We start from the raw sequence: 27,210 nt of genomic DNA, 5'->3' as shown, positions 1-27,210 counted from the left end.
AAAAACTATGCATATTTACTAATTTCACAATGCTGACAGTATTGTTGCTAGTACTTGCTTTTAATTCTACATTTAGCAAAAAGCAAAAAAATACCCCCAAACCCATTTTGTTTTCTGTCTTTATTGGACTCACTCTTGTGCCGATCATTAGAAGTGACCTTATAATCTCTTGTATCAACAGATCTGTATGCCTGGATTTTTGCACATTTGGGAAATTATTCTGCCTTAAACTTGCTGCCATAGCCATTAGGGTTTCGTGCCGGAGTATGGACAAAAAGGAAAGCAATAATTCCAGAGAGGGAGGAAGTAATAAATCCTTTCTATCTGGCGCATCTGTACCTTGATACCACTTCCAGTTCAGACCGCTTCATTACTGGAAAGACACTGATAAATTGAAGAGGGTTCAATGGGAATGAAAATTATTATTGCAAGCTGGTAGGATGGAGGAAAGATGTGGATGAGCTACACTGTAAGAGCTCTCACTGGAGGAAGCTTTGCTTGTTTAAATGTTTAAAAAATTTGTCTTTTTTTAATATGACACATGCTGCAACTGCCACCACTTCTCTTTGGAAACTATTCACTGATCTCCTTCTGGTATGGGCGATCAGCTTCATGACCCGACAGGTCTCTCCCATATTGAGCTGCTACTTTGAAACCTCTGCCTATCCTTCACCCACAGTGCTTACCTCTCAATGGACAAAGCAATGGATTACTGCTCTGTGTATTTGGACTTCGAGAGGGTTCCCTATAGACCAAGCTCTTTCTTGCTATGTGAAATTCCTTACTTTTGGTAGCCAGCCTACACGCTTTCTTACTCTTGTGCAGTTGGTTCATTGCTACCCTCCTCTTGCACTCCTCAGCATTGGCTCCCATTGGGTGTTCCCATATCAATTATTTCAGTCTTTACTCTTGACTTCTTATCTGTGTAGCAGTTCCTGTTTCTTTCCTTTCTAGGATGGATTTGACAACTCCCAAAATGGTCCCTTAGGTCTTAAAAAAAAATAGAGAAGTGGACCTCTTGAGGTCATCTAGTCCAGCCCCGCTGCTCAAGGCGGGAGCATTCCTATCCGAATCATCCCATACAAATCCTCCTCTAATCTCTTCCTAAAACTATACAATTACAAGGCATGTTGCCCATGGACACCAAAAATACTCTGAAGTAGGGGGCAAGGACTGTCAGTGTTGTGCAAGGTTGTTCAAATGAACTCAAGAGATGCAAGGAAGAGGGCCATGCCTCCCCGATACAGAGGAAAGCATAAACACCAGTCAGTACTAATCAAACCACAGGGTAAAATTCCTTTCTGATCCCAAATATAATGCTTGGTCTGACTGCGAATGGAGGGGCAAGACCCTTCAGCCAAGAACCTTTCCGGGTTTGTCCCAGCAGGGTCATTGGCACAACTCAGTCGTCCCCAGCCTTGGCTGCAACCAACACCCAGCGTCTCTGAGAGAGGCAAGAAAAGAAAAAACCCAACATTGGTACCAGCGGGGGGGGTGGAAATCCTTCCAAGTCCCATGCAGCCAGCAGTGAAGGCCCGAAGCACGGGAAAAACCAAACACCCTCCATTCTGCTCTGCAACCTGGGGACAGCAAACAGCTCCACACACGACCTGTTCATTTTATAATTTTCTTTTTGGGTCTCAGTTTGTTAATTCTTAGGATTTTTTATTTTTAGAAGCGTCACCCAGCCCTCTACTCCCCTCAAATATCAGCACTATTTATTCATCTTAGACTGTGCTCATAGGGGTGGTGTTGTTTCCTCCCATTTTAGAGCCCAGACAAAGAGATTGGCAGAGTAGGCATTGCCCAGTCCACTCGATTCAGCCCTCTCTGTGCTGTTCCCAGAGCTCATGGCTAAAGGCTCCCTACATGCGGGGGTACCAATCTTTCCGGCTGATGCACATGAGAACTGATGCTCTGTTTTTTGGTCCTTTGGAAATTTTTTTTTTTTTTTTTTTTTAACGCCGGCACGTAAGAAATGGTGGTTGTCTTCACCCCCATCAGTTATGAGCCACTAGCACGTTCCCTGAGATGGGGCCTGCTGCGTTTCACCCCACATGATGGGAAATAGGCCATGACATCTCTCAGGAGAGCATGTAGGGAAGAGACGAGAAACTTTTGTCCTTTCTCTTTGCTTCTACTGTCCCCCTGCTCTGCGTGCACTTCTCCATTTCCTACTTCTGTTCCCCATGTTCCACCCGGGGGTAAAAGCTTCTGCCTCCCCCAACTCTGGAAAAAGCAGAATTCAGGTGCTCATCAGCAAGCAACTGCTACCTTCACCCATGGCCCATCCTCTCTTTAGCATCACACCGCAATATTTGTTGCCCCGACCTTAAATACCACAATCCTGTGCTTCTACAACAGACACCACAACTTTTGAGAGGCACCAGGACACTGCGCTCGAAGAGGTGGCAGCACGGAGATGAAACTCCTATACTATGGGATAAATTACTCTCGCGCCCAAAATTACTCCTTATGCTTTAATTCTTTGTTGGATCAGGGCCCTAACCAGTAAGCCACTTCCCATATTTTTCCTTTTTGTCTGATTTTTAATCTGTTTCTCCTGCTGGAATATTTTTCAGCTCTGTCCTTCCTACCTAGCTCGTTCTTGCTGGATGTGTCACGTGTAGGAGACCGGATCCTCACCTAGTGGAAAGCAGGTGCAAACTGGCTTTAGTGGAGCTAGCCAATTTAGAGCTGGCCATCCACAGTTAAATCATCTATAAGTCCTGCTACTTTGCTGTCTGTCAGGAAAGTGAGTTTCTTGGAAAAACGATAGATCATTTTCTCTCTCTAAATGTCAGCATTCTCTATATTCATTCGATTAGGCAATTAAAACTTTCCTGCTTTCTGACATTTATTTCCCACAATATCCAGAGGCTTCAGCTATTTTTTTTCTTCAATTTTTTTTTATTGTATAGCTTCCCTCCACTGCCCCACATTCAGATATACCTCATAGTTGTACTCGTCTTTTATCTTTCCAATACATCTCTTTATTCTGTGTTTTCTAATCCATTGATACCTTGGGGTATTCCTGTTCCAAGTCTCTGAACTGTATAGATGTATGTCTCAAATACAAACTCCATTCGTTCTCTGCTTCTCAACCTGGGTGCTTTGAGATCCTTTCACGGGTGTTGTAGGATACCATGCAATTTTAGCACTGTTAGGTGTACAAACATGATTCAAATAGGAATCCACAGTGTTAAATACATTTTTGGGGTCTTTTCTGAGTTTTTTGCAACAGAAGAATCATTCAATTTTTTTTCTGTAGTCAAAAACTGAGTGAAAGGTCAGGGTTGACACTTTCTGAGAGGTGCCTTGAGTCTTGAAAGGTTGAGAACCACGGAGAGTGGTGTTTTTTCTTTTTGGTTTTATTTTTAATCTTTTGAATAATTGTTGTGGCTCTTCTCTGAATCCTACATTTTCCCCAAATATTTCATTTTTCTTTTTCTTAAACATGAACACCAGGACTGGGTGCGGTATACACAGATAAAATTGCTGCTACTCCTTATGCATGCATAAGATGGAGCAGTCCTTTTTTTTCCCTTTTACCAATTATATATAATTTGTATGTAATAGGAATAATATGTGAAAAAAAAAATAGCCACTGTAAGAATCTGGTCCGAGTTGAGGGTTAGAGGGGGAAAAGTTGGTGAAATGTAGGTGCTACAATGTAACCTCATAAATTCAGATATCAAAGACGTGGAATTCTCAAAAATTTGGTACTTCTTAAAACTACACTAGATTGGGGAGTAGTGGCAGCTGGTCCCAGAGCAGCGGAGGGGGAAGCTTGCCCACAGTGGCTACCGCCGCCATCTACCACCCTGCACACCACTCCACGTGTGGCCGCTGCTCTGGGTTCAAAAATCCGGAGTTTTCAAATTTTTGGGAGGTACTTGGTCCCAAGCAAACCAGATTCATGAAGTTATGTTGTAATTAAAGGTGATACTCTTAAACTTCCTTGCATCTTTAATCTTCACTATCTGACAGTACATTGAAGCAATCCGAAATGGCAAAATGAATCGCAGCTGAGGATATTGTATTCAGAAGCACCTCTTATAGTTGCTGCAGGGTTGTTGGTTGTAGGCTAAGGTTCTTTGGGTAAATGTGATAGCTTTTATTAGACCAACTAAATAGTTGGACAAACTGTTCTTTGCAAGCTTTTGGGCACAAACACTCTTCTTCAGGCACAGGGAGCGGCCCAAAAGCTTGCAAAGAACAATTTGTCCAAGTATTTAGTTGGTCTAATAAAAGAGAGCCCATTTACGCAAAGAACCGTGTCAGCTTGTTGCTACTGCTTCTGGGTGTTGGTCCCCGTATGAGCTTCAACTTTATTTCTACAGTAATTGCATGAGTTGCACGGTGAAGGGAACAGCTCTGTGGACAAAGGACCTGTATTGCATGTTGGGAGCCTTCAGTTCTGTTGGCTCTTCTGCTGCCACCCCCTGTGACCCCCTGCAAATCTGTGCCCTGGCTTTTTTTTTTGTTTCTGTCTGTCAAGTTTGGATAATGAGTAATACTCTTGTGCAGAAAGCATTTCAATTTCCTTTGATGAAGAGCATTACATAAGGGTCACATAATGTGAAGGGGAGGGAAATAGGGAAAGCTTCAGTATCTATGCATTGACCTTGTGTAGCTGGAAGAAAGAAGGCCCATTCGCTTTATAGAGCAGCTGTGCTGCTCCTAAATGGAAACGGTCCCATGACATCAGACTGTCATGGCTTCACCTCCACTGAATAGTGCGTTGAATTTGTCTGCTGACTCATGGGACGAATTTAGAACTGCACAAAAGCCCACTGTATTTCAGTCCCTGACAATAGCAAATATGAGCGGAGTATCGTGAATGGAGCATTTTCCGCTTCACATCGACAGAAGATATGATAAGTCGTTCAAGACGCTCCTGTGTTAGGCTGGTGGCTGTTACAAAGTCAGCATTTACTCACAGTGACCACAGAGTGGTTTTTGAGCTACCACAGTTGCATCCTGTACTAAGCATAGGGATGCACCGTTGTGGTGCATCTGAGGCCAGTTTGCAATGATTGTCGGTAACCGTTGGTTTTTAGTGCTGTTCCACGGGGAACCTGGCATCCCAAAAGGTGTTAAAGAAAGTCTTGTGCCTGCACAACTGCACTTTGTCCAGCGCTTTACATGGACAAAGTGTATGTGTGGAATGTGGCAGCGCACCGACGAGAGGAAGTGAAGTAAAAATGAACTGCTTCTGAAATTGCAGAGCCGGCTCAGGGTGCTGTGCTCTGAATTATGTAGTAAGAATGTACCTGTTCTTCCTTTATGCCTGCAAGAGGATGTGGTTTCTATTCTGGTTTGTGAAAAAGATGCAGTGCATTACTGCTGGTGTACTATTAACTACTCCTTTCTTTCTCCCTTCCCCTCCTCCCCCTGGAAAAAAGAAGGCTCACTGTACCAAAAGGAAGTTGAACCCCAAACAGATTAACAGAAGTTCTTCGGGATGTGGCTGGTCTCTCTCCTTAGTGTCTAGCACTATCGGTCCTTGTCTGTGACTAGACAGTTACAGTAATAGGAAAACAAAGTGCTTCTTTAGGCTTGCAGATGACAAATGATATCTTTTGGAAAAAGATATTTCCAAGTACATCTACACGTTCATTAATGCGCTGTAATTAGTAATTTAGTCTGCAGAAGAGAAGGCTGAGGGGGTATTTAATAGCAGCCTCTAACTGCCTGATTGGGGTTCGAAAGAGGATGGAGCTGGGCTGTTCTCAGTGGGGGCAGACATCAGGACAAGGAGCAATGGGCTCAAGTTTCAGCACGGAAAGTTGAGGTTGGATATTGGGAAGAATTTTCTCACTAGGAGGGTAATAAAACACTGGAGCAGGTTACCCAGAGAGGTGGTGGAAGCTCCATCCTTGGAGGTTTTTAAGACCCAGGTAGACAAAACCTTGGCTGGGATGATCTAGTTGGGCCTGGCCCTGCTTTGAGCAGGGGGTTGGACCAGATGTGACCTCCTGAGGTCCCTTCCAACCCTTGCTTTCTGTGATTCTAATTATGGCACATTAAATTTAGTACCTACAATAACGAGTACTAAGTTAATGTGCAGTAATAGGCACTACTGCACATTAGCGCAAACGCATGCTTTTTTGTGATGTTAATGCTCAGTAGGCTAAGTCTACTGCACATTAGCACAGTTTTTGCCAACCATGCTAATGCACAGTAGAATTAGTCTAATGCTCATTTAAGTGTCTCATGTAGACGCACCCACTAACTTCCAAAAATATCACCCCTCAGTTTTAAAATCCATGTTATAGTTCGCTCATAGAGAGAAAACTGTTTGCAAAATGTTTATAGGCTTCTTTTGAAATAGGTAATAGAGCCAGTAGTGCAGAGAAACATTGGGTGGTGTTTAATGGAACAAGCTACATTATTTTTGAGGTGGGTATGAGTTGGCCCCCAGAAGGATTGGGAATTTGTTAAAAATAGAGCTTGAAGGTCTAGAAAAGTGTACTCTTAGGGTAATACTTTTTTTATTTTTGTCTAGAATCCTCCACTTTCATCTTTTTACCTCTTAAAGCTCACAAGGGACAAGAGTATTACTCATTATCCAAACTTGACAGACAGAAACAAAAAAAAAGCCGGGGCACAGATTTGCAGGGGGTCACAGGGGGTGGCAGCAGAAGAGCCAACAGAACTGAAGGCTCCCAACATGCAATACAGGTCCTTTGTCCACAGAGCTGTTCCCTTCACCGTGCAACTCATGCAATTACTGTAGAAATAAAGTTGAAGCTTCACCTCCGTTTTCTTGTGCAGGGAACGGGACTTCCCTGCTGTGATAGAAGCTGGACGCGAGGGGATCGCCTTCAGACCTCAGGTTGGGGAGGACCGGGTTAGAGAGCTTCTGGAGGGGCTGGATGCATTCAAGTCAGCGGGTCCGGATGCTCTCCACCCCAGGGTGCTGAGGGAGCTAGCTGGGGTTATTGCAGGGCCCCTGGCACGGCTCTACGAGCGATCGTGGTGCTTGGGCCAGGTGCCAGACGATTGGAAGGTAGCTAATGTGGTCCCCATCTTCAAGAAAGGGAAAAGGGAGGACCCGGGCAACTATAGGCCCGTCAGTCTTACCTCAATCCTGGGGAAACTCTTTGAGAAGATCATCAAGGAGCACATTTGTGATGGGCCGGCATCAGAAATGATGCTCAGGGGCAATCAGCATGGATTTATTAGGGGGAGATCATGTCAGACCAACCTGATTGCCTTTTATGATCAGGTCACAAAGGCCATGGACGCAGGTGTCGCGGTGGATGTAGTCTTTCTGGACTTCAGCAAGGCCTTTGACACCGTCTCTCACCCCATCCTAATTAACAAACTAGGCGACTGTGGCATAGATGCCTACACAGTCAGATGGATTGCAGATTGGCTGAAGGGTCGCACTCAGAGGGTGGTGGTGGATGGATCATACTCGACTTGGGGGGAGGTGGGTAGTGGAGTCCCCCAGGGCTCGGTCCTGGGGCCTGCGCTGTTCAATTTCTTCATCAGCGATCTTGATGTTGGGGTGGAAAGCAACCTGTTTAAATTCGCTGATGACACCAAAATTTGGGGGGAGGTGAGCACGCTAGCAGGGAGAGAGAGATTGCAGAAGGATCTGGATAGGTTACAGGGGTGGGCAAACAGGAACAGGATGTGTTTCAATACGGACAAGTGCAGGGTGCTGCACTTGGGTAGTAGGAACCAGCAGCACACTTATACGATGGGGAGCTCCCTACTTGAGAGCACGGAGGCGGAAAGGGATCTTGGTGTCATTATTGACTCCAAGATGAACATGGGCCGACAATGCGAGGTCATGGTTGGCAGGGCTAACCGGACCTTGTCGTGCATCCACAGGTGCATCTCGAGTAGAGCCAGGGAGGTGATCCTCCCCCTCTATGCGACGCTGGTCAGGCCGCAGCTGGAGTATTGTGTCCAGTTCTGTGCGCCCCATTTCAGGAGGGATGTGGACAACATGGAGAGGGTCCAGAGGAGGGCCACCCGCATGATCCGGGGACAACAGGGCAGACCCTACAGTGAGAGACTGCGGGACTTGAACCTATTCAGCCTCCACAAGAGAAGGCTGAGGGGGGACCTGGTGACCGTCTATAAACTCACTAGGGGGAACCAGAAGGGTTTGGGGGAGACGCTGTTTCCCCTAGCCCCCGCTGGCATAACAAGGAGTAATGGGCACAAGTTGATGGAGAGGAGGTACAGATTGGACATCCGAAAAAACTACTTCACAGTTAGGGCGGCTAGGAGCTGGAACCAACTTCCAAGGGAGGTGGTGCTGGCCCCTACCCTGGGGGTCTTTAAGAAGAGGCTGGATGCCTACCTGGCTGGACTCATTTGAGTCCCGTTTTTGTTTTTAGGGTTTTTTGTTGTTCTCCCGCCCTGGCGGGGGGGCGGGCTAGAAGATCTATTAGGTCCCTTCCGACCCTAAAACTATGAAACTATGACAAGGAAGTGCTACAATAACCTTTAATAAAGGCACATGGGATAACGTAAGATGCAAGCAGTTTGTGGCCTGTTGAAGGACACGCAGCGAGCTGATGGTATGGCTGGGCATGACTCTAGTGTCCTTGCTAGTGCAAGGCTAAAAGGAGCCATGCCTACCAGGTGGACAGACCTCCTACACAAGACAAGACTCCCCTTGCCTCTTGGAAAAAGCAGATCGTTTTAGAAAAAACACCTAGTCTTGGTTTTAAACCTTTGCAGTGACTTGAAGCCACCACAGTGCTTTGTTAATTGTTCTGTTGGTTAATTAACTCCACTTAATATTGGGGTCTCTTTTCAACAGAAGCCATTGTGGTTTTTTGTTATAGCTTTCTCTGTTAGATTGAAGAGGCCCCTCATCACCAAATTTCTGGCCCCTTTCCTTCGAGTCTGGAGAGACTGAACTCCTTGAACCTTTTCCTACAACTCCAGTCTTCTAAGTCTTCAGTTGTTGTTGTGGCTCTTTCTTTTTTTTGTTTCTTAAAATCCTTACTTGAAGATGAACCACTGGAACTGGACACAGGACTCAACTAATGGTTTCACCAATGTCTAGTCCTCTGCTTATACAGCTGTTGTGGCCACAGCTTTACCCTGGCAATTTTTTTCAGTTAATTATCCTCCATGATTCCCAAGTCCTTTTCAGAATCACTGCATCCTAGCTATTTCCACTACCTGCAAGTGTGGCCTGCATTTGTACTGCTCAGGCGGTATGACTTAACACTTGGCCATATTAAAACATATAATATGCCTGAGCTTAGTTTACTAATACAGAACAAAAGAAAAGTTAGCCATTGCGTGGTAATCTGTAGTCCTTGTTATTTCCTATGCCCCTGATCTTTGAATGGTCTGCAAACTTCATCAGTCATGACTTGGGGGGGTTTCTTTATTGCTGACCCAGAAAAAAAAATTATACAATGTGCCCACTGATTGGCAATTCCTATTTTTAATATGTACCCACTCTCTCTCCATTGGTCTGTCTGTTCTTGATGGGCAAGCCAATTTCTGTATCATCGTTGACTGTGCTGTGCTAGTGAGCATAGATACCTGTTCTAAGTGCATGAAATAAATGCATGGGGGGTATAGGTTGTAGTCGGGTTGGTCTAAGGACATAGCCAGACAGTGTTCTTTGGGTAAATCTGATATCTTTTGATAGCTTTATGACGTAAAGGTATACTCGTGTGCAACGGGAAGATTGCATTTCTAAGGTGGTGCATGTGTTTGCAGTGGCGGAGGGTACGTAGTGTCTATACTAAGACCTTCTGCAGGTAACGAGAGTCATTACTTAGACTTTTATACACCTGGATCAGACTCATAAGTTCCTTTTTAGACCAAAATTTTTCTCTCGGTAAAAGCTTTTTTCTTTAGCCGTAAGTGTCTTGGTAATGACCATAATGGGAAATGAAATATCAGGAAAGGTGGTGGTGGTTAAATGGAGGTTTGCTGGAGTGTGGAGTAGTTAAAAGGCTCCCAGCCTGCATCACATTGCACCTTGGCCGCGTTGTTTACCTCGAGAATTCAGTCACTGTGCAAGTGGCGTTATCAAGGACATAACTCCCCAGCATGTCTGACTGCAAATATGAAGTGTCACAAAGGCCATAAAAAAAAAAAAAAAAATTGCTGTATTTTTCAGCAAAGAAGAAAGTTAGATGTACATGGAAGTTTGTTTTTATTAATACAGTAAATGATGGACTATTCTGTTTGTTTTTATAAATGCTTGCTTGAGAGCTTTATGTTGATTTAATAGGCAGCTTTGTGCATAGCCAATTTTTTAGGGACAGGGAAAAGAAAAAGAAGAGAAGAGATCAGCAATATAAGTGAAAAGTAGGGTGTCTGCTTTCTGATTTATTTATTTTTTAATGTTTTACCAGAGGTCAGGCAACCTTTTTTTTTTTTTTCTTTTCAAACTCCTTTTAACTCTTTCTTTTTCTCACTGCCTCTTCCCATTTCCCTGCTTCTCTGCTCCACCTGTTCTTTGGGATCATCCCCAATCTGTTTCTGACCTGGTGAAATGCTGAGCAGTGCTGCACATACCCAGCTGTCAATGGATATTGGGAGCACTCAGCAGCCTGAGGATCAAGACCTCTTTTATATCTTCTTCTTTTGGCAAATTGTTCGGCATCCCAAGCAGTATCTCCTGTACCTCTCTTCTCTCTATCGAAACATGCTTTGGAACCCTCTTGTCTTCCAGAAGTTTTCCCTGCAGCAGTTGCCCTCCCTCTGCGTGCCTATTTTGTACTGTAGGGGTGTAGGTTGTAGCCATGTTGGTCTAAGGGCAAAGGCAGACGAGGTTCCTTGGGTGGATCTGTTATCTTTTTTTAGACCAACCCAAATGCTTGGAGAATAGTTATTAAGCAAGCTTTCAGGTTCAAAAACCCTTCGTCATGCTAAGGAAGTTTCAGCAGTTGGTGTGTTGTACAGTTTTACCTTCAATAAGATACAGGCAGTCCTCGACTTACAACGTTTCGAGTTACAATGTTTCGCACTTACAACCTTTCTAAATTAATATTGTTTCAACTTTCTGATGTTTGTTTCGACTTTACAACGCTTGATCCAATACGACGCCATGCCAGCGAGCAAGTTCGTTGTGTCGCCCATCTCCCTGGAGAACGTCTGTGCAAACTTCCTTGGAAACTTTCTTTAAGAAAGCAGACAAGACTCCAGAAAAACCTGGAGCTAAGACTCCTGAGAAGACACCAGCCAAGAACCCTTCAAGAAGTCCAACCAAGAGTCCTTCAAAAAGTCACCTCAAAGAAGTCCTTCCAAATCAATATGATTGCTATTTACAATATAAATGCATTAATGTAGCTATACTAGTCATCTATAATTGATTGAGTACAAGATTCTGGGGTATTTTTGGTGAAAATAAGGTATCTGGCCTTGATTCAGGAACCAATCCCCATTTATAACGTTGTTTCTTACGGGAAAAATGGTTCCAAGTTGCAACGTTTCGACCTAAGCCGTGGTTTTCAGGAGCCAATTATGTCGTAAGTCTGAGGACTGCCTGTAGTATCTTCTCCAATTCAAGCCTTTGAGGGAGTGGGGGCACAGCTTTTTTGTTCCTTACTTAATCTGCTCTGCCTTTTGTAATATGCTACAGCTCTATGTAAATAATCACCCGGTAGCAGATAACGGGAAGAGGAAGAGGGGGGCTTCCTGGTAGATGGCAGTGACCTCTTAAGGCTAGCCAAAGGGAAGTGCCGATCCACTCTAAAGGGAGTACCATTCGGTCCTTGACCTAGGGATTGTGCCTGCAATTTTGTAACGCGTCCATTGGGTGCAAATTGGGAAAGAGAGAGATTCCCTAGATTGCTAACGAGGGTCTGGGGAATTTTCTCCATCTTGTAAGAAAAAAAACATTCAATATTTAATGCATAGATTTGCATGCAGAGTCATAATGTGTAGGCGCAATGTATTGTACATGAGCCGCACACCTAAATACTGCTATGATAGCCAGGCTGAATAGAACAGAATTTTAAGCTTCTACATCATCCCGGCAGGGTCACAATTCCCCATGAGTTTGTATCTCTTTTAAGAAACATTTGGATGTCTATCTTGTGACCCCAGCTGACTTCCTGCCCCTGGGGCAGGGGGCTGGACTCGATGATCTTCCGAGGTCCCTTCCAGCCCGAATGTCTATGAGTTTATGAAACAGCACAGAGTAGAGTAGTGTGCTGTAACCCCCTCGTCACTGCTGGTTGCAGAAACCAATAATTGTCCCAAATGACATTGAACCTGAGTTTTGATCATGTAGGAAAGGGAGCAGATTTCAGTCTTCATGGCATGGTCTTTCTGGTGTTGGGAAAAGTCCAATATCCTGTCAAACCACTGTACTCCTCTTGTAAGCAGCATCAAAGTCCTAACTGGTCCTGGGTCATTCTTGACTCTTAGTAAGCAATGCATAATTGGCTTATGTGCTCTCTGCTATCTGTTAATATTTATTAAGGGATCAGACCTTATCCTGGCTTGCTGCGTACTAAATCCCCTTGCTTTTCATTTTTAATGTTTAGCTGACAGGAATACTGTGAACTTACATTCTGTATTATAAGCAAATGTCTCTACTTATTTTACTAATATTATCTCAGCTTATCAAAAGAGAGAGAATTTAAAAATTCAATCCACACTTATGCTTATAACTTTTTGCATTTCTTTTAGTTTGAACAATGAGATCAGTCTTGCTCTTATTGCCAGGCACTTTCAGCTGCGTAGTTCTGCAGTGCTCAGGTCTCAGACCTTTCGAGAGGATCACGCTTTGGACACTTTTTCCTGTTGGATGTAAAACTTCATCCACCCACATTCATGAAATGTAAAGATTGAGTTAAGCTTTAGTTGTCAGTTTTGCTTTAATCCCCCAGTTTGTTATTCCCAGGGGCATTTCTCCAGATTCATTTTTTGTGCCCCCAGTCTGAAATCAGTTAGGAGTCTCTCTTTTTAGTACCCAGTGGAGATTAGTTGGTTGGTCACTGTTGAAAAACACTGGCAGATGAGATTTACCCGGGGCCTGCCTAAATCATGCCAGTCTAAAGCCACACTACCTGTTAGTTTGTTGCTTCAAGAAAATGTTTTCCTATTTTTGAGATTTTAAAGTGAAAATTGTATTTTAATGAATCGCCAAAAAGATTAATCTCTCGCCAAGTGCTTCAAAGTGCAAAGGATTTTTTCTTGGTTCTCACCAAATTTGTGACTGTGATTCCTATTCAAGTCAGATATTTTGCAATTTGAGGAAGGATCTGGGGTACACAGGACTGACTCTTGGGTTTCATAGTTTCTGCTGTGCTACTGGTTCACTGCAACACATTAGGCAAATTATTTTTTTTTCTGTCTGTGATGCAGAAACTGTGTTGACTGTCTGATGGCTTTAGGAGGTTTGATTTTGTGGTGTGTTTGATTGGAACCGATGCTTTTTTAAGAAGAGTAAGCAGATGGAAGATGTATTCCTTTTTTGCAGAGCTTTCTCACTTGCTACCCACATTATTTCATGGTCCACTATACTGTGTTTTTTTTTAATTGAACAGCCTTAAGAATAGCTTCCACAATGTACATATGTTGTATATAAGCCTTCCTTGGACCTGAGGAAGGCCATTTGATGCCTGAAAGCTTGTCCAGCATCTCTCTCAGCTGTACAGTTGGTCCAGTAAAAGATATCATGCAAAAACCTTGCTCCTCTTATATCTGATAAGAAATTTTCAGGTGCTCGTGATATTAATTTGTTAGGATCTGTTTGTATGGCACATTGGCTTTTTTTACAGACAGCTTTAAAACTATTGCTTTTCTTTCACCTTTACATTGGCTTTAAACCACGTTCTGGATAGCCTTTGGTGTGGGGTTCTGATACTCCGGAGGGAGCAGTGGCTATTCCCCTGTGACCAAAGGATAAACTGAGGCTGAGGGCAGTAAGGAAGGTGAGGACTAAGAACATGGAATTGAAGGTTAAATAAAATGGTTTTTAAAAACCAATCTCTTTTTCCTTCCAGGTGTCAGCAGTGGACTCCTTGGAGGGCCCTCTCCTTCAGGTGGAGGGACTGAGTGACCTGAGACTGGAGCTCCATAGTAAGAAGATGAACATGCACTTAGTCCTAATAGATGAATTACACCGTCATCTTTACATCAAGTCTACTAACCGCGTGGGACAGCGGAACAAGGAGAAAGGGAGAATAAGGTGGGTTTTGAGTGGCATGAACTCAAAGTTTGCTTGAAGCTGGTGTTTTTTTTTTCTCGTGAGTAGGAACCCTTCCTTGGAGAACGCCCGTTAGCTTCCGCAGTCCAACCTTTTGTGCAAAGAAAACTCTCTAGACTGATGCATTGTTGTCCTCTCAAGCCTGCAGGCAGATGGCTCCAGTGTCTCTGCTGCTGCATAACAACTTCCAAGATGAATCGCTGTAAAAACAGTCCACCGTCTTATCAGCTTTCACTGATGCTATTTGCAGCTCTGTGGGTAGCAGTGAAATTGAAAATAATCAGGTCAGTTCTTCAGCTTTAGGAATGCTAGAAGTAATATTGGCGGCAGGCAGCGGGGGGCGAAGACGCAAATAAAGGCAGGGGAGAGCTGGTAGAGTGTTTTCCCCATATAACCCGACTACCAATTCCATATTCAGGCAGTTCTGGGATCAGGCAAGGGGAGGAAAAGAGAGAACATGTACTCCTCACCTCTTTCCGCAAGCTGGAGAGGTTAGAAAACTTCATACTAATCATAGCTACTAGCCAGAGGTGCAGCCTTCCAATTTCTTAGCAGAGTCCACGGATATCAGCTTGAATGTGTTATCCACGTGAGAAACCACCACCCTGTTGCTTCTGATCAGTGGGATCCCTAATTAAGTTTAGTCCCTAGGTTGCAAGCCTCCGTATAGAAGAGGGTTGGTGGCTAGAAAACACAAATGCTGGGGGGTAAGCCAGGAAAGAGAAATATGATGATGGACTGGGCAGGAGATTTTTTTTTTTTAATATGGCGTGAGAGAGAACAAATTGTGAAAAGGTGGCAGAAAGTAGAGTACAGAGAATCGGGGAGATACAGGAAGACTGAATATAATCAAAATAGAGAAAATGAATGCTGACTCCTTATGGAAAGGAGTAAGTTAGGGAACCCTGGACAAGTAGAAGACTTTCCCAAAATAAGAGGCAATGCAGAAAATGACATTAAGTAAATTAAGCAGAGATTTGATTTGAAGCTAGAATTTCTAAGCTAGAGGATTGTTAGCGAGTCCTCTGTCTCTTGTTCCCTCGCTCCATTACTTAGAAATAGATAAAACACCAAAGCTCTGCTTCCCCCATCTTTTAAATGCACTAACAGAGGATTTTCTTGTATGCCTGGTACAGGGAAACTCATCTCTTTCTTCCCCTTTCTTCTTGGGTACGATGCTGTCGTAGAACCTCAGCATGGCCCAAGTTGGGGATGGGTTTATCACTTCATGTTAGTACAGCAGCTAGCTCAGTGCATGACCCTGCACCATTTGGGTTCAGAGTGCTACTGCAATACAATTAAGTAATGAATTTGCTTCTTTTAATTTCACTGCCTCGAATTGTACAGCACCTTCCATTCCTCCAAATTGTTGATGTTGCGGCATTGATGAGGGGAACGGGGGGTGCAGGGGGTTTCAGTGCTGGCCAGTAGCTTAGTCCTTGAGCTAATAGGTGTCAGGTAAGTGTTTCCATCTCCAAGGCAACATACCAAGCTCATTACAGTAGCATTCTTGACTTCCTCTTAAAAGTGATCTCTTGCTCTCATTTCTCTTGCTTCGTCTAGCTTTCTTGTCTTTCATTATATGACCAGGCAGTGTGACATGCTCCTGGCAAGTAATACAATATGAATTTATTAAAGGAGCACTTTTTTCTTTCTAGGTAGTAGAAGTACTTTTTTAAGGGGTGGGGGTGTTGAACAGGGAGGCTTGCTTTGCGAGAACAAAGTATGTGTGTGGAAGGACGTACTGCAGCAAAATCTGATCTCCTCGGGCCTCATCATTCAAGTAGAGCCACACAGGTGGGTGTGAAGCCCTAAAGAATGTAGTAAAGAAGCATGTGGGTACAAGAGTGTCTCAGAGGCCTAACAAGCAATTTCTGTGCCCTGGGTTGGGGGGCAGTGGTGGCCAGGCCAACCACTGCTGTTCTTGTTCCCCTCTAAATAAATAAATCAGTGCCTGGGGCTGGTGCCATGTTTGCCCGCTGCTCTGCCGTGGCTGTGTGTTTGGACTTGGGTTGTCTTTTTTGCCATTTCCTTGTGGTTTTGCCTTTTCATGTGGTTGTGCTCTGTCTTAAACTTAACTTCTCCAAGCTTCTCAGAGCATGGACTGTGGGCATGTTCTTCACACTGGCTAGCGCAGTGGTGTCCTGACGTATGGCTGGAGTCCTTAGGTACTACTCTGATACATGAATGAATTTGCCGTTGATTTATTTCCTTCCTTTCCCACCTCTCTCAGTTCACTTGTGAAGGATCCATCTCCTGGGCCTCTTATGGATGTCACTAATTTGTCGACGCCTCGGAAGTTCCTCGAGGCTTCCCAGTTCAGCACTCCTGGGAGCTCAAGCAGTGAGTATTGCACATACTAATGCCTGACATGTTTCATCAAGTGATCATTATTCTGATTATTAGCATTATCCCCATTTCGCAGCTGAGTGATGCTGAGGCACAGAGATACAAAGTGACTTGCTCAAGGTCATATAGTGAGTCACTGGCAGAGCCAGGAACACAACTCATTCTGCAGCTCCCAGACAGATATTAAGCACTGTCACAGGCTAGCAAGCTTCTTGACAAGTCATCCATTTACCTATTCTATTTTTTTTTTCTTTCTCTGCTCAAATTAATTACATTTCATTCTATCTGCCTGTCCTGGTGTTGATCGTCTTCTTGATATCCCGGCCAGGAGGGAGATTTGCAGTTAATTCCCTTTGGGGTGAGAGATCTCCTTTACATTATCTAATGTAGGAAGGCAGGCACGCAGAGAGTGTAAATGTATTTTTCTGGGTTAGAGCCAGAAATCAGAACTCCTTCTTCAAGAAGTCTTTGTGGAAACTTTCTATTATTTTAACTTTTGGAGAAAGCTCTTCCTGTATATGTTGCTTGCTTTTCCTCTGTTTCCTTTCTACATGTATTTTTAAGGACACTCGACCAAATCATATTTTGCACTTCAGGGTGTCTTCCATCTGAGGATTTAAAAGCATCATATAAATGGTTGAGTTAAGCTTCACATGGTCCCAGTGAGGTTAGGTAGGTGGGTTTGTCTTGGTTTGTATGAGGAAAAATGTCACAGGCATACGTGCTGACCAGGTAATAATTGACATAGTAAGGAACAACATAACCAAATGTGAACACCCTTTTCTTAGAGCAGATAAATTATTGCCGCCCTTTGTAAATTTTTTGGAACAGAATTCAAAGCCACTAAATTGGCTTAAGAGGATATCTTAATGGCTTTTAGTTTTCTCTGTGCTCTTGACCATATTTTGTCTTTCTCCCCCCATCCTCATTATTTTTTCCCTTCGATTATTTTTTGCTGTCCATTATTCCTGTCTCTCTCTTCTGCTTCTCACTTTGGTCACACGTGGCTTCATTGGTTAACTTGTCTTTCCCCTCACCTTCATGAGACTCTGCTGTAACAGAGCCCTCCCTACAGGGCTGTTAGGCCATCTCTTTGAAGAGAGAGAGAGTGGACCTTTATTACTAGTTATTATTGGGGGCTGTGGTAATAGCATTGCTTAATGCCATCTAAACACCACTTTTCTGTGCTGGCATCCATGACTAGGATATAGGCACCATGCTGAAACTATGGGAGAAACTGGGCTTTCTCTAATTTTCCTCTCCTTGTTAGAGAGGCTGGTCCAGTGATGTTCTCAAGGTTCAAAGAGGCAGAAGAGACCTTTGAGTTGGAAATGGGCAGCAGAAGTTCTGACTCCAGTCTCCCTACTACAAACACTCGCCTGCCCTCTTTAATACTTTAACTGACGTAATTTATTTGCTTCTGTTGACTATTCCCCACTTGAACTCTTCGGCCTGTGTATTAGCGGCTGTTGTTGTTGAGCTGCTTGTAGTGTCCCAGAGGACTAAGTTTGGTAGGTCCACCTTCTGCTGCATATTTCACATGTGAAGAACAGCAATCTCATCGATCCATGAATATCCATACCAATAAAAGGCTGAAGCGAACTTGAGGTGCTACAACAGGATTGCTTTTTAGTAGTATTTAGGACTTCTCATTATCCTACGTTTCAAAGCCTTCCACCAGTTCAATAATTATCATGACATCTTGTGAGTCAGGGAAGCACTCGTTAGTACTCAGGTTTGGCCAGAAGATCTCACACACGTCTCTTCAGTGCAGACATAACTGAAGCGAGAAGTAAATTAACATATGGACTGAACAACTGTAGTTCCCCTTTTTTATTTATTTATTTTTTTTTAAAAGAGGAAAATCCCATTTTCTGAGAAGTGCCTGCTTGTTGAGAACACTGGTCTCCAGGGACACTGAGTCCTCATTGAACAGTGTCCAATTCTAGGTTACTGTCCTGATTTTCAAATGTATCTGTCCTTACATGGAAATGGCCCCGTTTGAGAGATCACCTTTCCCACCGTGACTCTGATTTTCCAGGTCACATGCTCAATGGGAATGATGATTCTGGTTATGTACCGAAGGGGCCGACTGCCTTTTCCCTTATGCCTCTTCTTAGTCCTTAAGGTCAGCCAGGATAACCTCCTGCAGGTACCATCAGTGTCCCAAATTTTGGTCAAAACATGTAGGAGATCATACATGTAGGAGTCCCTCAGGTCTGGAACTACTTCTCCCTTGAGGCCCACCAGAGCCCGAGTCTTGACATCTTTTGGAAGCACTGTAAGACCTTCCTATTTGAGCAGGCTTTTGGCAAGCAAGACTATGCTGGGATATGTTTTGGGGGGGTTTCTGTTGCATGTTGATACTCTAGTTGCCTTTTAAGTTGTTTTGTTCCCTTGTTTATTCCCCTCTTTTAAAAGTTATTCTGTTCTCTTAATGTAAGCTGCCCTGAGCCTTTGTAGGGGAGGGCGACAAATGCATTGAATTAACTAAATGGATAAATTGACAGGGGCAGAGTTCTCTTTCCTGCGGTTAGACATATCTCGGGAACTAGTCTAGCAACATGGAACTTGGGGCAAATGAACTAATATTACCACACTCAGCCAAATTTGAAACCCAGCTCTTTGCTCAGGCACACCTAAAACACATGGGTACCACAGATAAACCCGGAGTCCCTAGCTCTCTGCCCTATGTTTTGATGATTTCCCTTTCTAAAAGGATGTATTCTGCAAAGACTCGGTGACTCCCCATTAGAAGGATGCCAGCATGCCTCTACATGTGTTTTTATTGTAGTCATACGTGGTAGCATTATTCACTACACCACCTCCATGTAGAAGAGTGAGACTTGGGGGGATTTGCTCACCTGGACTTTTCAGGCATTTGTACTTGCACAAATCTTGAAAATATCTTCAAATGAAAAGGCTGTTCCTATTGTTATCTTTGTATTCTGTTAGCCCCCATAATGTTCCAGTTGCTGTCCACGCATGCAGAAAGACAAGTCAGTATGCTATGAGTCAACCATGCTATGAAATGGGATGTAGAAATAGTACTCCTACAGTGCATCTAAATGTGTGGGTATTTTCTGACTCGTTTAAAATACAAGCCACGTGCCCAGCTCCAGCTTTTCTCTTTTGTGCAATACAGTGTTCGTCATATTAAGATCACTTGTTCCAAGTTCTTTTGACGGAGGATTATCTGACATTTTATGTGGGCCCAGGGCTCCTAGGGGAAGGGGGTAAGAACAGGGAGGCAGAGCCTCTAAGGGCCAGATCCTTGATAAACATTAGTTGCCGCAGCTCCAGTGACTTCAAAATCAAGAAAGCAAGAAAGTCGAGAGCCAGATTCTCAGTTGATACGAACTGCTGTAGCTTCATTAACTTCAGTGGAACTACGCCAGTACACATTAGCTGAGGATTTGACAAGTTACTTGTTCTTTTTCATTTGTTTGCAGTGGCTGTTCAGGTCCAAAACACCAGGCTGTACTCTTTCCTGGTCTCCTCCCTTGCGTTGCCCCACTCTGCAAGGTGCTCAGCGGGTATCCATCAAACTCATCAAGAACATGAGCTTGGTGTCAGTTAATCTAAAGTATGAAAGGGTCTGTTGTATTAGTGTGAAGCTATAGGTATAATTTTGTGAGCACAATGAGCGTGTATATTTTCTATATTTTCAGAGTTTTGTTGAAAGGTAGCCCCAGTAAGTAAGCTTTTTTTTTTTTTTTTTTTAAGGCAAACAGATGGTCATTATCCAAGACTTCAGAACCATACCGTGTTGGTATTGCAGTATAAAATAAAACAGGAAACCGTTGTTGCCTTCGGCCATTTAAGTTCCTTAGTCTTTTATTGACGAAACAGTAAGTGGCCATGCATATTAATGCCCTTTTTAAAAAGCACCGAGTTACTCGACCCATCGCTGCGATGGTTATGCCAGGATTGAGTCTCTTTCCACACTTGTTGCCCAAGGGACTTGTTACCTCGTGCTCTAAAATCTTTACAGGGAAATTAGAGCTGTTCTTACTGCACTTCAAACAAACCAAACCTGCAGTAATTTTGGTTCTAGACAAACCATTGCAGCAATAATGTGCTTTCCTCCTCTTGCCTGTTCAGAGAAATAAATTTTACTTCCATATTACCTTGCTCTGCTTGAGTTGTCAGTGCTTATGAGAACTGCTTTGCTGCCGGTGTCGTCTTGGAACTACAAAACGTGCTTATTCCCTCTGTGAGCAGCTCCAAAAACTGCGTTTCCCAAGCAGCTTATGAGAGCACGGCATTGAATTTCAGCAAGAGCCAGGCTGGCAAGGGAGCCTTGGTGTATTAATGAAATGCAGTGCATTGTTTGCTGTTATTCTCAGTGATGTGCAAATCCTATGCCAACATGATAAGCAACCGAGTAATCAAATGAGCCTTTGACCCCAACGGGGAGGATAAATATACCTATTGATAGGATCAACGTGGTTATTTAGGAAACTGAGTCCAGTCACTCTCTGTAGTTTCATCAAGCTACTTCAAACACACAAGTAGTCCCACTGAGCTCTAGCTAGGAACATTTTACATGCTTAAGCACATTCTTATCTTTAAGCACCTTGCTGGAGCAGGGCTTGAAAGTGCACTTCTGTGCTTTAAGGGGTCTGTGAAAATGCTATTGTGACATCCCCTTTCATTGGCGCTCAGTTACGTCCAGTTTAAACTTGCTCAGTTGTTGGATAGAAAAGGGTATATTCTTTTGCTAGTAGTTTCACAGCAGGCTCCAAGAGTCAAGCCGGGTTCTTTTCTTCTACTGCTTAATTAGCAATCAATGCTAAAGCTTCCACCGGCTAAATGATTCTTTGTCATACCTGGAGTACTCCGTTAGCCTTCATCTGAGGACTTACTCTGAAGTCCCACAAGGGACACAGTTTCTCCTAGAGAACCTCCTTTTGTTCTTGAGGAGGCTTCACCCTGACTTTCCAATCCCAGGGTGAGCTTGCAGTGCTGGGGTGTTGAAAAGAAGCCCATCACTTGACCTATAAACTAAGACATTTTTAAAGTAATTTCCAAACGAGAACGCAAATGTAAGATGCCACTTTTAATTAATTTGTGGTTGTAGAACCATGGTTGAAGCTGACGACACCAACTGTTTGTTCGTTATCAAGCTGATCAATGGCATGTTAATGAACTTAATACGTCTGCGTGTGCCTGCACACGCATCTTCAGTGGCTTTCGTGTGAGAGATAAATGAGTTGAGTTCTAAGCACTTGAAACCTGAAGGAACCGTCAAGCTATGGAGTCTGTAAAAATCAAGCTGTACAATTTTATCCATACTGAGCGCTCCAAAACCTTGTTTGACTAAAGCAAGTATTTTGGAAAAGAATCCATTCTTGATTTTTTTTTTTATTTATTTATTTATTTATTTATTTATTTTTTTGAAAGCTGCAAGTTTTCCAATACATAACAGAAGTAACTTTAGGGAAGCTAATGGAGGTGAAGTGACCCAAGTCATCTCCCAATGAGACCCAGTAAGGACACTTGGAGAAGCGCAGCTTTCGTAGATCAGGACACCGGATTTTGAATCTGGGGAGCAACACGGGGCATTTGTACACATGTATGCGATGCAGCGCCGGGCGCATTTAAAAGTGCCGGTGCTGCATTGGGTACGCTTGTGTAAATGGTGAAATGTGCGTCAGCGTTGTGAAAATGGCGGCAGTGTGCTTTTGAACTAAAATGCATCAAAGGTGTGTTAGTTCAAAAGTGCACCGCCGCCATTTGCTCAGCGCTGATGTGCATTTGGCCTTCTATACGAATGTATGCGACGCAGCACCGGGCACGTCAATTTGCGTGCTCTGCAGACTCGATTAATCGAGTCTGCTCCAATGCGTTGGATTTCTAGTGCGTCGGAGCAGACTGCGTGTATGTGTGTAAGTGCACATGGAGACGGAGGTGGGACTGTGCGACTGCCTTGGGCCTTAAAAAGGCTGATTTCCTCTTAACATTTTCATTGATCTCTCCGTGAATTTTGCCATGTCAGAATGGGCCAGGAGGCAGATTACAGAAAGATTGGAATCCACATAAATCTGTTTTCTCAATGGGCATTTGCTGCCCAGTGACAATGAGTATAGGTCAAAAAAGGAATTCTGCAATGGAAATTTTATGCAGGTGAAGTCTCTTCAAATAATGTGAAACTAGGCCTTTGGGGCCATATGAACTTGCATCCTTTTATCTAAAAGGGTCAGAGGAAGAGGGGCATAATCCAAAAAGACACAAATCATGTAAAGTAGTACATAAAATTTTACCAGCTGCCTGTAAAACCGCACAGCTAATGAAATCTACCACCATAAATAGCAGCAAATTTTGATCATTCGTGCAAATGAAAAACAAGCCCCAAGAGTACATTCCTTGGCTACTGCACGTGGATGAGTTATCAACAGCTGTTTTTCTGGGGATCAGACTTGGACGATTAAAGTGCCTCCTGCAGCATTTTTCCTTCTTGTGAAATGGCAGGATCATATACATTAGGGTGTCATCGATTAGAACAGACATTTTTATTTGTCATCATCAAACCGGGGGTCGCCAGGGGAGCTGCAGCCTGCGATATTGTTGGGGTGATAAATTAATCATGTTAATTCCACTTTTTGGTCATTTAAATCCAAAATGATCTTTACTGTTAAGTAGACAGTTGTGCCTTTTCAGATGTGTGTTTTCCATGGTGTGGAGTTGCAAAGAGGGCATCTTTCTTTATGGAAAGAAGAGGGCAAAGTCATTGCTCTCATGCAGAGAACTACTGATGCATGTAATTATTGAGCTTCATACTTGCATTATGTGTTATGTTACTAGTCAAGCTAAATACCTTCTAGATTCCTAGACAGGAATTTGGACCATCCGAAGAAGGCAATTCCCCTCTTCTCCCAAACCCCATCCAAAATTTTGTACTTGAGTTAAGGTTTCGTGATGCATCTGTAAAATGTTGTGTGTGATGCTGGATAGCGGTCCCTGTACCGTGGAAATGTCTAGTAAAATGGGTACTTGATTTCTGCAATGAAATCCCATCCATAGTGAAGTTCAGACTGTATTACATGACAACACTTTAAGATGGTTTTGGTTATAAATGGCTTCAAAGATGCTTGGCCGCCCGCTCTAGATGGACATTGCAAACAATTACAAAACCACTTTCGGTGCCAGGTTCTTTCGGTTGCTGATCAAACCTCCTTAAGAACTGGCTGGCTGAACCACCCCCCCACGTTTAGCTGGGATCGTGGTAGATGTAATGCACGTGGATCCTGAAAATCCTTATGTAAATGAATAGTCCTTGAATATGGTAACAGCGTTCAGAGGTGTAGCTTTGAATTATTTTGGCGCTCTGGGTGGCAGGGGAGAGGAAGCAAATGCTTACTTCCTCGTGCGGGGGTGCTGCATTTGGTGCGGTGCAGACTGGTGTCCCCTTTGAAGTGGCACCTGGGGCTGGCGTGTGTCTTCCCCCCCCTCCAACTTATGCTACTGGAAGTGCTGATTGGTTACCTGGACCTGCTCATGTGAGAGCTTGCAGGATCAGACCCGTATTTTTAAATGGTTTAGCAAGAGCTGTATTTTAAATGGTTGTAATTTGGCTCCAGAGCTCATCTGTTCAAAGTCCAGTGTTGAAAAAAACTAATTAAATAAGCTGCTGGTAAATCAGGATGTTAAACTACTATTTATAAGCGGGCAGGGCAGGAGGCTAATTACGATCTAAACTGGTGGGGTTCAAAACCTTGCTCCCTTTAATGCATCTTTTCATTGTACAGTGTTTTTTTTTTAAAAAAAAAAACAAACAACAAACCTCACCAGTGTTGCTTGTGGAGGAGTATAGCTTTCATTTTTGGCTTCTTTCCTAGTGTTTTAGTTTGAAGTGAAGCAAAAATGATATTAAGGGGAAAAAATCCAGATTCATTTTTCTTTTTGCTTACCCTTAAAAGGAAGGTTAATAAAACCGAAGTTTCACATACAAAAATGGTTGAGCAAATACTCACTTGAATGTTTGTTTGCAATGCCATATGCATATGTGCACGTGCGTGCGCACCCACACATGCACCCTCTCCCCCACCCCGTCTTTTCTGCTTTTTCCAGGGGCTTATTAAATAGAAGTTAAGGACAATGTGTTTACCCCAGTTCAAAAGATCCTACCAGTATACTCAAGATGTAAATCCTGCAGATCTATAGTGAATAAAATAGATTGAAGTTGTTATGGTTTTGACTTGATCTGCATGAGCCATAGAGAAATTGGGCTGGAAGGGACCTCTAGAGGTTATCTAGTCCCAACCCCTCCTTTCGAGGCAGGATCATTCCTATCTAAACCATCCTGTACAAATCCATTGTCCAACATATTAGTAAAACTATGCAGTCAACTCTGACATAGGCAGAGGACATTACAGCTAACGTATTACAGCTAAAGCAGAGGGGACACGGTGGCCAATGTCCTGCTGCCTGAGATCCAAGGAAGAAGGTCATGCCTCCTGCTACAAAGGAAGGTAAACCTTTCCCCCCCGCCAGTGGGATAAAATTCCTTTGTGACCCCAAATGTGGCATTTGTGTTGACCCTGAGCAGAGAGGGCAAGACCTAGCCTGTAAGCTCTAGATTTGTCAGGAGCATTGGTATACCCCAGTCAAAATCCCCAGCCTTGGCTGCAGCCAACACCCAATGCTTCTGGGAAAGGTTGTGGGGGGGAAAATAAAGAAAACCCTGGCACACAGCAGCAGGATGGGGGAAAAAAATTACATTCTGGCCCCATATGGCAACCACAAAGCCTAGAAGCCTCGGAAATACCCATAGTAGGGCATAGATATAGCTCCTCCAGATCATTATTGACAGGAGTTGTCCAACCCAGTCTTGAACATCCCCAAGGACGGGGAGTCCACAGCTTCCCTAGGCATCTGCTCCATTGCCTCATTCTGACGGTGAAGAAATTTTTTTCCTGATATCCAGTCTAAGCCTGATTCACTGCAGCTTCATGCCATTAGTTCCCATCTACAGTAAGAGAGAAAAGGTGTTTTCCTTCTTCTTTATGGCAGCCCTTCAGATATTTGAAGACTGCTCTCATGTCCACGTTTAAGTACCTCTTCTGCATGCTAAGCATGCCTACTTCGTTCATCCTCTCCTCGAATGGCTTGCCCCCCAAGCCCTTTATCGTCTTTGTTGCTTGCCTCTGGACCCGCTAACTTCTTCATGTCCTTCTTAAAATGTAGTCCGAAACTGCACGTGGTATTCTACATGAGGCCTAATAAGTGCCGAGTACAGAGGCATAGGTGGATGAGGTTCTTTGGGTAAATCCGATATCGTTTATTAGACCAACTCAGATAGTTGGAAAAATTCTTCTTAGCAAGCTTTCGGGCACAAACATCCTTTGTCAGGACGAGGAAACATCTGCAGATGGTCATCGGCAGTCGAGAGGCATTATCATTTCCCATGTCTTGTACTTAATACTTCTGTTGATGCATCCCAAAACTGCATTTGCCCTCTGGACAGCTACGTCACACTGCAGACTCATTTGCAGTCTCTGATCTACCAAGACTTCTAGCTTTTTCTCCATAGTGCTGCCATCCAGTTGGGTGTCACTTGTTTTGCATTTGTTTAATTGTTCTTCCTTAGGTTTTGAATGGCATAATAGTTAATGGGTCCAAGTCAGCACCCCAAGCTGTTCTTATCTGTCTATCCCTGTTGGTCCTCTAGGATTGGACCTCTAGTGGTCCATTTTCACCTGTTGCCCAATGTTGAGACCTTTTAAAGCGGGTTTGATTTCTTTGCCAAAGATTTGTGCTCAGGTGCCCTATCGCAGTTCTTGAATGGCAAGAGCGGGTATGCTACTGAGGTATGACAAATGCTTAGTTTACGGAGAGGGGACATCTTTGCATTTTAAGCTGTAATGTAACGAAGCCTCAGAAGATGAGAGCGCTCTTGATTTGATGTCTTTCAGCAACCTGCACGTGAATTGGAGATTCAAATACTGATAAGGCTCCAGCTATCCTGTGTAGCTAATATACCGAATTAGCCTGACTCTATTTGCTGTCATGTCACTAAGGGGCATTGAACTGCTGAACATGCCACTGTGTGCATGGGAAATGAACTGAGCACCTAACTAATTGTGGGCATTCAAGATCAGTTTTCACTCTTTGAAAATGTTGTGGAATCTACCTTAGCTTGAATCCCATGAGTTGAACTCACTGTCTTTTATGCTTTTCCCCTCTAGTTTTCCTTAATATGTATTATTCATTTCATGTCCTAGACTATTACATAGCAGTGTTGTGTGCTGTTAAACAGGCCCGTACCTGGAGTGATTGCATTGTAATGATAGAGAACTTATTCCCCCCAAAATCTTTTCTTTTTTGTGGTGTCCTCCCCCCCAATTTAACAAAAATTTCTTAAATCCTTTATTCCTCTGGATTTTGCAGTGTTCCTTGCATAGTTCCTACCCACAAATCTTGCGCACCATCTCTTGTTTGTCTCCTGCTTAATATGTGATGATTAGGACTAATGGAGTGGTTGAGCCACATGCAGAGTATATGGTGCACAAAATAGTTTGGAAGTCCTCAGGGGGAAAAGTGCAATATAAAAGTAAATGTGGAGGTACAGACTGTAGGGTTTTGATAACTGCATGACTCAAGTGCTTGGTAAATCTCTCACATTTTCATGGACTGGTTGCCAAATGCATACTACACCATGTGTTTCCACTAAAACCTTCCTTGCAACTTCCACAAAT

General features: G+C 43.5%; 1 protein-coding gene across 1 annotated transcript in view; it reads left to right on the top strand.

Moving 5' to 3' along the window:
* EXOC4 (exocyst complex component 4) overlaps window positions 1–27,210 on the top strand; it is a 533,911-nt gene that overhangs the window by 19,294 nt on the left and 487,407 nt on the right. The window contains exons 4-5 of the mRNA XM_006030683.3: window positions 13,959–14,143; window positions 16,395–16,504. Coding sequence (XP_006030745.1) covers window positions 13,959–14,143; window positions 16,395–16,504 — 295 coding nt within the window. The remainder of the gene's footprint in view (window positions 1–13,958; window positions 14,144–16,394; window positions 16,505–27,210) is intronic.

The sequence above is a fragment of the Alligator sinensis genome, unplaced genomic scaffold, assembly GCF_000455745.1.
Source record: "Alligator sinensis unplaced genomic scaffold, ASM45574v1 scaffold64_1, whole genome shotgun sequence".
NCBI lineage: Eukaryota > Metazoa > Chordata > Crocodylia > Alligatoridae > Alligator > Alligator sinensis.
This window is presented reverse-complemented; position numbering and strand designations above follow the sequence as displayed.